The 12500-nt window shown below is 34.6% G+C and overlaps 1 protein-coding gene across 2 annotated transcripts in view; it reads left to right on the top strand.

The window, feature by feature from the left end:
- LOC115219900 overlaps positions 1-12500 on the top strand; it is a 206404-nt gene that overhangs the window by 191014 nt on the left and 2890 nt on the right. For both annotated transcript variants that reach the window (XM_029790207.2, XM_036509516.1), the window contains exons 4-5: positions 2674-3048; positions 7260-7432. In XM_029790207.2, the coding sequence (XP_029646067.1) occupies positions 2674-3048; positions 7260-7432 (548 nt within the window). The remainder of the gene's footprint in view (positions 1-2673; positions 3049-7259; positions 7433-12500) is intronic.

Genomic DNA, 12500 nt, shown 5'->3' with positions numbered 1-12500 from the left:
ACTAAATACCACAGAACCAAGTGAACCAAATTTCCCTATGGGTGAACAAGAACGGTAGATATCAATATTTCACTGTTATTTCAGCTCATCAGCACCATATGTCAAGTCACTCTGGGAAGAAATTTAAATTTCTGGTCTGAGGTATATCTGCAAATAAGTTGAAATATATTTACTGATGTGCAATGGTGCTGCACAAGTAAGACATTACCTGGACAATGACAGTCTTCAGTAAAACTATGGTGCTGTAAGGTTGTCCAATAAGTCTCCTTTCAAGAATGTTTCAGACATAGTAGTCTTTGGGATTTAAATCTGGCAAGTTTGGAGGTCACAAGTTTGGTGTTACATTTTCGTAAACTTTGTCTAATATCCATTCTTCTGTTTAGTGAGCTTTGTGAGATGTTCCTGAGTTTTGCTCAAACATGTATGGTTTTCTGCTGCATATGTCATCCATTCAAGTTTTAACAACAGCACTGCAACATATCCAGCAGCATTAACTCTAAGACCCTGTGGAAAGATGTGAGCTTTGTATGACAAGTCCTTCATTACTAACAACTCTTAAAACCATTATAGTTGCTGGAAACCTAGCATGCATCACTCTGAGAACATCAAAAGGATCTGCACATAATCGTCTGTCATTTCTCCTGCAAGATTGTTGGTGTTGGTAAAAGTGTTTCTCTTCAGAAAAGAAGCAAAGCATGCCATGTTCTTGAGGAATATTAACCTTGAGCATATGATTTGTACAGATCAAATGATCTTTGCAGACATGAATTAGCATCTTCTTAAATACATACAATTTGTATCAAATGTCCTTATGCATTTCTAATAGTCCACTCTGACACATAAAGTTCTATGGCCATAACCTTCAGTCATTTTCCAGGAACATCGTCAATAGTGTTTTGAACAATTTGGATGAATTGTTGTGTCCTTAGAGTGTCCAAAGAGTGTCTAAACATTTAGAATGTTTTTTCTCTTTGATTCTGTTGAAACATTCCAACAAGAGTCTTCCAATTCCATCCAAACTTTATTTTTAATCTTTTAATTATTTCCGCCATCGTATTGCAGTTATGTTGGGGCACCACCTTGACGGGATTAATTGAGCACATCAGACCCAGTACTTACCTTTTTTTAGGTCTCTTTTTGCTGAACCACTAAGTTATGGATTATGGACACAGAAACAAACAAACACCATGTGTCAAATAGTGGCAGAGGACAAATACAAACATAACACATACACACACACAGAGTCTTAATTTACAAATTTTTGATATATATGTATATATATATATATATATATATATATATATACATTTATACATATATTACAAAATATACATATATTACAAAATTCCCTCACAAGGCTTTAGTTGATCCAGGTTTATGGTTCTACCAAAGATTTGGGTCAACTAAATCCTTGACACTTGCCTAAGGTGGGCCTGAACCAGGAACCATGTGTTTGGAAAGCGAACTCCTTACCACACAGATACTCCTGGTTTTGCAATATTTACAAAGTTGGCAGTTTCTAAATCATTGTGTTCTGCATATATGACAACAAGAACTGCATATCTTGTCATTTCTTTTGATACTACATTTCATCTGCCTTGAAGGGTTTGGGAAAAATACAAACCTCTTAACTGATTTGAAGAGAGTAAAATACTGATAATTAAGATCCTCAAATACTCCTTATACACTCTATATATGGGAGGGTGCTGAAAATTTTCTGGCTTTGAGGAAGCCTGGTTGGAGGCCCAAGCTGAGTTCTTTTACAAAGCTTTGAAAAACTGAAGGACCACTGCAATAAGTGTGTGGATTCAAGAGAAGAATATGTTGAATAAAATCATAATTAACTGATCCTCCCATATTTTCTTTTAACTAACGCCAGGAACTTTTCAGTACCTTCTCGTATATATGTGTGCAAGTGTGTGTGTGTGTGTGCAAGTTTAAAGTAAGATTATATGCTGTCCAAGTAACCTTGTGTCACCATAATTCAGATTTTCATAATTTGAGTCATAGTGATATGAGGTTATTTTGTAAACACAGATAGTCTCACTTTCATCAAAAGTAGTTCACTCCACTGATATTACATGGAGTTCTTTAATAGTAACTGTGGCATAAAATTTTCTTTATGGATTGTTTTGTGTGTGTGTGCTTATATATATATACATATAGTAATTATTTGAGGGAATATTAATCCTAACTTACAGGGAAAAAAATTCAATTTAGAAATACTAAATCAAATTTCACACGATATGATATATATATAAAAATTAGAAAAAAACACCTTTTATCAATTCAAAATGAACAATTAAATTACACCATCTAGAAAATTACATATAATAGAAATATTAAAATTAAAATAACAATAAAATACCAATGATTAAGTAAATTGCAAAAAAATAATAAAAACGTATATAATTGGTAGAATAATGACATGTTTTGTGGCTACATTTAAGAAATGATTATAGTAAAAAAATTAATTGTAGTAGTAAAATCACTTCGATTTTATATGTATATATATGTATACATATATATACATATATATAAAGATACATTCATACATACATTTGTGTATATGGGTGAATGTGTGTTTGTGTATGTGTGTGTATTAAACATTGAAAATGTATTAAAACTTTCTTGTTAATGTCAGTTATTTTTCCTTACTATTATTGCTAACAGAGGATATTGGTGAGCTTGTGTTAACAGTTGGTACAACAGAAATCACTGCCAAAAATTCAGGAAAGAGTGTAAATATTCCTGAGACAGGTCAGAAATTTGTTTGTAGAACAAGAGGCAGCAACCCCAAACCAATAATTCATTTTTATTTGGATGGTAAGGATATGAAAAATGAGTGGGAACCGGCAGACATATCCAGCTATGTTAGAGTTACATCTGGTGCCAAAAGTGGTGTAAGATCTCACTCCAGCGAGCTGGTAGCTGAAGGTAAAGTTCTCATCAAGAAATCCAACAAAGTTAGAAGTCTGTCCTGTACAGCTGAAATGGAGGGAAGTGCCTTTAAAGTGAAAACTGTTACTGCCAATATTTCTTTTGCTTGTAAGTTTACAGTTCTCTTCTTTCTTCAGATTAACATTCATGATAGTGACATGTCTTATAATGTTAGCAAACTGGTTTTTGTTTGGTTGGAACTAAATTAAATGAGAAGCAATATTTGATGGATTTAAAATTAAGTAAATATTTTTTTTCTTCAAACCTTACAATGCTTATCAAAAATAGTTTTATTCTGTTGTTATCTCTATATATATAAACGGGAAAAATGTCTGCGTGTGTGTCCTTTATACAAATCCACAGTTTTTCAGTTAGAGGGCTTGCACTTTCTATGGTCATTCAAAACCGTCCAAGGGTGGTCGTGCACATCTTTACATTTCCCCAGTCACCCCGCAAAGCCATTAAAACATCAATAGAAGTGAATTTTTTTGTGAATTTTTAATCCAAAACCCAATCAAAATACCCGAAATTTGATATGCCAATTGAATGCCAGCTAGCTGTATGTGATTGGTTGGAGATTTGGACAGTACTCGCGTGTATGTGTGCACACATGCAGTTGTATATGTATGCACTAGCACTACGACCCAGCGTTGCCGGGTCATAGTACTAATATCTTATAATTTAGTAACACTTATCATTGATATAATTCTCCACTTGATTTTTTGGGGGGTTGTAATTTATATCCATCATGTACCAGGTTTAACTCTACAACTTGACCTTTGGGTACCTTTAGCAAGGTCAACTTTGTTGTAAGCATTTGAGCAAGGTTTCTGATATAAATGTAGCTTTGTCCTTTCTTCCAAACAGTCTTAGAAGCCTGAAAAATGTTATGGGTGCTGCCTTTCCCCCTCTGAGCCTTGTGAAATAAAAGCAAAAACACATTATTTGTTTAACTTAATGGAAATAGAACGACCTGTGATCTGTATTCATATATTCTCTGGCAAACTCTTTATATCTATGTATTCTGTTAAGTCTACACCTGTAGTCTCACCTGTCTCAATGATACCCTCCTCATCTCTCTCTCTCTCTCTCTCTCTCTCTCTCTCTCTCTCCACTTATCCTTTCTTCTTACTATACTATATTAAGGATGGTAGTGGACTTCTCCTTCTTATTGTATTCTACTCCCAATATAACTAGGAATGTGATTGGACTTGGCTGACCCTCCCCACTCAGTAAGAGTGTCTTTTAAGGCGGGGAACTGGCAGAAATGTTAGCTCGCCAGACGAAATGCTTTGTGGTATTTCGTCTGCCGTTACGTTCTGAGTTCAAATTCCGCCGAGGTCGACTTAGCCTTTCATCCTTTCGGGGTCAATAAATTAAGTACCAGCTACGCACTGGAGTCGATATAATCGACTTAATCCCTTTGTCTGTCCTTGTTTGTCCCCTCTATGTTTAACCCCTTGTGGGCAGTAAAGAAATAACAGTCTCTCTCTCTCTCTCTCTCTCTCTCTCTCTCTCTCTCTCTCTCTTTCTCTCACCCTGAATACTCAACTTTTCTCATCCTTCGTAAGTCCTATGCATAAGCAATAGTATCGCACCTGTTTGCCATATTCTCTATATAAGCCTTTCTACACTACCAATCATTATATCCTTTGTCCTCCCCTACTTACGGCCAACTCTTATAAGTATCCCACATTCACTCTTACCCTTTATCCACTTCTATTACTCACCCCAAACTCTCTTCTTCCTGCCTCAACTACATTCTCATCTCAATGTTTATACCAATTTTCTAACACTCCTATCATCTTCCCATCTTCGCTATTCTGCTGTTCTCTCTCTCTCTCTCTCTCTTTCTCTCTCTCTCTCTCTCAAACGCTCTCTTCCCCACTTTCTCTCTCTCTCTCTCTCTCTCTCTCTCTCTCTCTCTCTCTCTCTCTCTTCTAGTCACCTTATCAGTCACATGGTCCTGTCCAAACAAACGCCTCAGAGAGTAATAAAGACCCTTTAATCCCACGTAGCACAAGCTAACTTCACTAGCACACTCAGTAAAATGGTTGGCAAACAAGTGGGAATAGGAAGAAGGAGAAAGAACCCTTTAGTCTTGCCAAAGACAGGGAAAACTTTATAATGATGATGCTACAATAAAAGGTACCCAATAAACTCGGTAAACTAGTTGGTGATAAGAAAAAGATCAAACTGTGGAAACTAAACAAAAGCACCAAATGCGCCACACATTTAGGAAACCAGTAACAACTCAGAATAGAAACCAACTTGAACTATGACAACCGGTCTAGTTCCCACCAATTTTGAAAGTGGCACAAAATAATAATAATAATAATAATAATAATAATAATAATAATAATAATAATAATAATAATAATTATGATAATGGTTTCAGATTTTGGTATAAGGCTAGCAATTTCAGGGGAGGGAGTAAGTCAATTGCATTGATCCCAGGGATAAACTGGTATTTATTTTATCAACCTTGAGAGGTTGAAAGGTAAAGTCGACCTCAGTGGAACGGGAACTCAGAATGTGAAGATGGCCAAAATTGCCGAAAAGCATTTTGTCCGCTCTCCACCAATAATGATGATTTACATGATTGAAGTAAGAGAAGAGATTTTTAATTGTTATAATTTTATAACATGAGTTTAATGTTATACATATTTTGAGTTTCCTAGCCCATAAAATGCTTTTATACATTTGGCCTCATATGTGTGACCCTCAGTAGAGCAAGACAATAAACATTGAACAACATTATAACCACAGAAATTGCAAAAGTTTCATTATTTGATATGCAGCTAGCATAAAATGTTCCTTTCTTAGTTGATATCTTGTACCGGAGCGTATTTTAAATATCTCATAATGGGAATATATTTGAATACCATCTAAATGTTCAGTTGTTCATATGATGTAAACAGTAGTGAACTGGGTCAGAGACACGAAAATCTCAAGGACCCAATCCATTTACTTATAACTTAGGGTTCATGGATGATAAAACCATTTTGTTGGTTTGTAGTGCTGAATTCAATGCTTTCAAGAATTATAGCTTATTAAAGTATGTTACTGATTGGTCTGACTTACTTTAAATGCACAAGAACAAATAGCCTCCAATCAACACAAGTTAGACTTTGGTCTAAAACCCATAAGACAACACGTTTTTATTTGTGTGGTCGATCCACTATGTTTCTTCTTTTGGTGCCCATGCCATTGCTGGCTTTGTATACTCAGTGGATAGGAGATGCAAAATACAATTTGTCTGGTGAAACTGATGCAGCATCACAGTTTTTTTTTTTTTTGAAGTGACTGGGATTTGCTTTGCAAAAAGGATTTCTTTATCCGTAAACTCTCTCTTGCCATGACAGCCATGGCTGGCGGACTATGACCAGACTCCCTCTGGGTTCAACTGCCATGTAAGAACTCCTGGCATAATCACTGCACCACATGAGGCTGAAGCCTTAAACCATCCAGATCTAGCTATAATCACATCACAATATAGACCATGATACAATTATTATTATTATTATTATTAGATACACTATAATGTATACAATATATGCAGGTTTTAGATGCTATATTCCTGACCCTATATAGTATTTTTTTTAAATATTCAATTGATCATCTATGAATTTTGTTTCAAAGGCTTCAATAACTAAATAAAATCTATGCTATTCAGAATCTTATGCCAGACTTTTAGGCAAAATAAAACTGCAATTGAAGTCATTGAATGCAAATAAAACATTCAACTACCAAGCTTCTGTAACTTTTATTCTCGAAAATATAAACAATTGAAAAATCACTATGCAGTATTTCTATAGAGCTGTCATTTAAGTCGCAATTACCAATGCATGGGGTTTGTTTTCATGAAACTTTCACTACCACGTTGAATAATGCAACATTTTGTTGTATTTTATAGAAATACATCATCAATACATATATTTGTGTACTGCCCAATAGAATTATTACAGTCTTTTCGAAACTACAACAAAAGCTTTAGATTTTTTTAAGCTTCTCTCAACCACAATTGAAACACCTTTTGTGCAAAGCAGATAACAGCTTTAAGTGTGCTGAAAATTTAGGGATATATTTTTAGGGTGGTTCCTAAACTACAAAATATCATAGCTCCATTGAATTTTACTTTTCATTTTGAACAGATAAAATATACAATAGTGTTTCTAAGTTTTTCACCTATATTTTGCATCTTCTTTGTTCTTCTAACATTTCAACCATGCAACCAACCTGCTGGCTGCATACTTGTATTACATGTATTGTTTCTCTTTCCATATATTTTGTATAAATTTCTATTTGGAATCTTGCAGTTGATCCACAATTCACTTGTAAAAACAAATCAGCAATCCTAAATGATCGTTATGTAACATTAGAATGTGAAGTCGAGGCCAATCCACCAATCACAAAGCATGCTTGGAGATATGGAGATGTTTCAGTGTTAGAACCAAATAATGAAACTGTTGAATATACTCAATCAGAAGAGGTAAGATGATGTAGCATCCCTTGGTAAAAAAAAATATGTAAATGAATAAAAGCAATATCATTGTTAGTAAGACTGGCAAAACTTTATAAAAGTAGTGGCATAGATTCTCAATATATATATATATATATATATATATATATTTCTTTACTACCCACAAGGGGCTAAACACAAAGGGGACAAACAAGGACAGACAAAGCGATTAAGTCGATTCCATCGACCCCAGTGCGTAACTGGTACTTAATTTATCGACCCCGAAAGGATGAAAGGCAAAGTCGACCCTGGCGGAATTTGAACTCAGAACGTAACGGCAGACGAAATACGGCTTCGCATTTCGCCCGGCGTGCTAACGGTTCTGCCAGCTCGCTGCCTAAAAAAATATATACACACCTGTGTGGGTGGGTATTTGTGTGTATATATATATATATATATATATGTGGAGGCACAATGGCCTAGTGGTTAGGGCAGCGGACTCGCGGTCGCAGGATCGCGGTTTCGATTCCCAGACCAGGCATTGTGTGTGTTTATTGAGTGAAAACACCTAAAAGCTCCACGAGGCTCGGGCAGGGGGTGGTGATCCCTGCTGTACTCTTTCACCACTCTTTCTTCTGTTGGCCTGCTCGCTTAGCCAGTGAGGTGGTGTCATTCGAAGGCTAAAACAATGCGAACGCATTGTGACCAGCGATGTGTAACAACATCTGATGGTCTGGTCGGTCACGTGATCACGTGATATATATATATATATATATATGTGTGTGTGTGTGTATATATACAGGGTGCAATGAATAAACCATTCTAAATTACGCAAAAATAAAAAAAATGACAATAACATCTCATTTTAAACAGATATATTTACCAAAATTACATAAAAATATCTTGAAATACTAAAGAGTAAATTTATTCAATAAAATTTTCATTGGCTTCTACCACAGCCTCCAGCTGTTCTGGACAGTCTCCTAGTCATAATCCTTGTCTTCAGTTCATTGGTATTACAAGGAGTTTTTTTGTTTGTCCGTCACTCAACTGTGCCCCACACATAATAATCAAGGGGGTTGCAGTTTCAAGAGTTTGGTGGCCAGATTTTAGGAGTGATGTCGACGGTCGTAGAAGTTGTCTAAAAGACATGACTGGGTTCTCCTGCTTTTCCAGCACTGAACCTCTTGACCCAGGACAGCACTATCTCCTCCAGGCGCTAGATGTAGGCCTCCGTGCTAAGTCTGAGGCCGTGTGGGAAGATGAATGGAGGCAACACAATGATGCTGACTGGATGCTTGATTATTATCACTCTCAGTACATGTCCTCAGATTGCACTGTCCTCAGATTGACACCAAAACACTCTGAAACGTCTGCAATGGAGCTTCCAGTGCGAATACCAAGCAGTGCAGCATGTCGCTTCCAAATTTCTGGCTGAGTGAATTGCATCATGGTGTTGTCTTTCTCACAGACGATGCCCAACTGACCCTACTATACTGTGTAGTTGACAAAACCAAAAACAAACACTGCACATGTGTGGTGATATTAAAAATATAAAATAGCAACAGTTTACTCATTGCATCCTCTCTGTGTGTGTTTGTGTTTATGTATATATATATATATATATATATATACACACACATATACACAGATCTTTTATCTTTTACCTGTTTCAGTCATTGAACTGCGGAGTGTTTAATCAAATAAATTGGATCCCAGAACCTAATTTTTTAAGCCTGATATTTATTCTATCAGTCAGTCTCTTTTGCTGAACTGCTAAATTGCAGGGACATAAACCAATACCAGTTATCAAGCAGTGGTAGAGACAAACACAAAAACAAAAACACATATAAATATATGCACATGCACTTTACATACATACCTACATGCTTACAATGCATTTGTATAATTATAAAGTGTAAAAGAAAGAAAATAAAAATCAGGACTTTTTATTTACTACGATCATTTCAACTTACTGTGCACTGTGTATGTGTATACATATATATATATATATATATATATATATATATATATTACACATACATACATACATACATACATACATACATACATACATACATACATACATACATACATACATACATACATACAGATGTATATATATATAGGGAGAGTTTATGAAAAAACAAAAGACGAAGACTGGTGGTGTACAAAACAAACAGATGTATTAGTATAACGCTCAGGAACAGAAAAAGTATTTTATGATTTGAGCCTATGCTCTTCTACAGAATGAAACACAGAAAGAAATAAGGAGAGAGAGAAAAAAGTGTGTAGTGGCTATATGTGTATATATGTATGTCTATCTGTATATATATATATATGTATGTATCTATCCATATAGATTTATGGATAGGTATGTATGCAAGCATACATACCTGTATTGATATATGTATATATATATATATATATATATATATATATATGTATACTACATATATATGTATGTGTTACATTAATGCTTGCTTTTATTTCAAGTTGTAAATAAAAATAATTAACATTAACCTGAAAGATTACTCAATAATTTTTAGTAGAGTATACGTTTCTTATTCTATTGCAAGGAACAGGTTGACTGCATATACATATGCATGTATTTCGTTAAATGTGTTAAGGCGGTGGGGGAATGTCTGAAAGGGTGTGCATGAAAGCTGATATTCCACTTCCATCAATGACTCATAGAATAGGAGATGATGTTGATATTCTTTGATGTTGAGACTGGCTTGCATTTACATTAGAAGAGCTCCGGAATAAAATATATATGTGTGTGTATATGATTATATGTATATATATAGATGAATTTGCATGTGTGTAGGTAGATAGATGGATAGATCGATAGACAGACACACAGACAGAGATATATTGATGTAGATCTAATTACATCAACAGAAACACTCATACACACATGCACACACACACATATATAGAGATAGTATATAGATATCTATAGATATATATATATATATATTATATATATATATATATTATATATATAGATATAGTATATATATATATAGAGATATAGATGTGGTATGTATAACTATGTATGTGTATATATATACATACACTTAGAAATTTATTATTATATATATATATAGATATATATATATATATATATGATATATATAGATAGATATTAGATATATATAGATATACACACACATACATAATATATACATATATATATATATACCAAAGGGACATAGAAAAGTTACCTATATCCCCTCCCCCTCCTGGCTTTAAGGGCATCACAAAAGGCCTGGCTGGAGGCTCAACCTTTCAAATTCATTTACATGGCTTAGGAAAACTGAAGGACCACTGCAATATGTGTGTGAGAGGTGAATGTTTTGAATAAAATATTGATTAGCTGACTCTCCTGTATTTTCTTTTGCCCAAAGCCAGGAAATGTTTAACACCTCCTCTTATATATATGTATATATATGTATGTATATATATATATATATATAATATATATATATTATATATGTGTGTGTGTATACACATTGATAGATATATAAGAAACAAGTTAAAAATAATGATCATTGCATATTTTTCCTTTATTGGAGCAAATTTGGCTTACAATTGTTTCCAGTAGTGAATCTAAGGTTGGTGTGCCAACAGAGAGCTTATGAAGTATTTTACCCTGATTGATAATCCCTCACTTTTTATTATATTGATAGATAGATAGATAGATAGATAGAAAGATAGATACATAGATAGATAGATACATACATACATACATACATACATACATACATACATACATACATACATACATACATACACACATACATGCATGCATACAAACACATACACCAAATTATGTCTTCCATATTTCACTCAGAAGTCTTTGGTGATCCTCACAGGTATGACAGAATACTCTTGCCCAAGTACAGGGATGTATTTGTTTGAGAAAACCCTTTGAGGTAGTGCTCCAGAATGGCTGCATTCCAATTTATCTCTGTGAGTGTGTGTGCGTGTGTGCGTGTGTGTGTGTATGTGCGTGCGTGCGTGTGTGTGTCTGCATGTGTTGTGTGTCCAAGAATCCATGTCTGTTTTTATATTCAACCAGTATGCTGAATCCCATTTTGTCAAAGGAAAACCCTCAGCACATTGATAACTTCCACTCCCACATTCTCTCATTCTTGATTACTCACTCTCCCTCTCTCTCTCTCTCTCTCTCTCTCTCTCTCTCTGCCCCCCTCTCTCTCCCCCCAACTGTGGTAACCATGTATGGAGCAAGACACCTGTATAAATTATTTCAAAACAGACAGTAGAGCTTAATGCAGTCCTCTGGTTTGCCAGCTCCTGTCAAGCCATCCAACCCATGCTAGCATAGAAAACAGACAATGTTGATGCTGATAACGAATTTTAACAGTGGGATTAATAAACCAGAAACCTTGTAATGACAGTCACACCTGCATGGCTGCATTTCAGTGATCGAAGCCGGTACAGGCGCAAGTGAAAGAGTAAAATGGCATCTGGCATCTATGAGATTCATACGAATATTGCATTTTATTTTCTAGTTTAACAAGTTTATACAATTTAAAATAAGCCATCTGCATACTTTTGGCAGGGTTCTTCAAAACAAAACAGATTTAGTTCTGAGTACAGACTTTTAAATATTCCAAGTGACCTTTGCTTGCCATCATTGAAAAGACAATTGATAAATCCATATAATCAAGATTATTTTTTTAATATAAAAATATCTAATATTTTTATATTTAAAATGATATATATGTATGTATATATTTCTGTGTGTGTATATATATATATAGGGAGAGTTTACGAAAAAAACAAAAGACAAAGACAGGTGGTGTACAAAACAAACAGATGTAGTAGTATAACGCTTAGGAATAGAAAAAAGTCTTTTACATTTCGAGCCTACGCTCTTCTGCAGAAAGGGACACAGAAAAAACAAGGAGAGGAACAAGGATAGAAAAAAATGTGTGTAGTGGCTAACGATCTATCATGAGGACTAGTGCCAAGCATAAATATATATATTTACACACACAAACACAGATATAAGGCATAAATAATGGGTTTTATATAATTATTTATTTCATACATACTTATATCAATT

This window comes from Octopus sinensis, linkage group LG15 (assembly GCF_006345805.1).
Source record: "Octopus sinensis linkage group LG15, ASM634580v1, whole genome shotgun sequence".
Lineage (NCBI taxonomy): Eukaryota > Metazoa > Mollusca > Cephalopoda > Octopoda > Octopodidae > Octopus > Octopus sinensis.
Note: the sequence above shows the minus strand (reverse complement) of the source record. Positions and strands in the feature narration are given on the sequence as shown.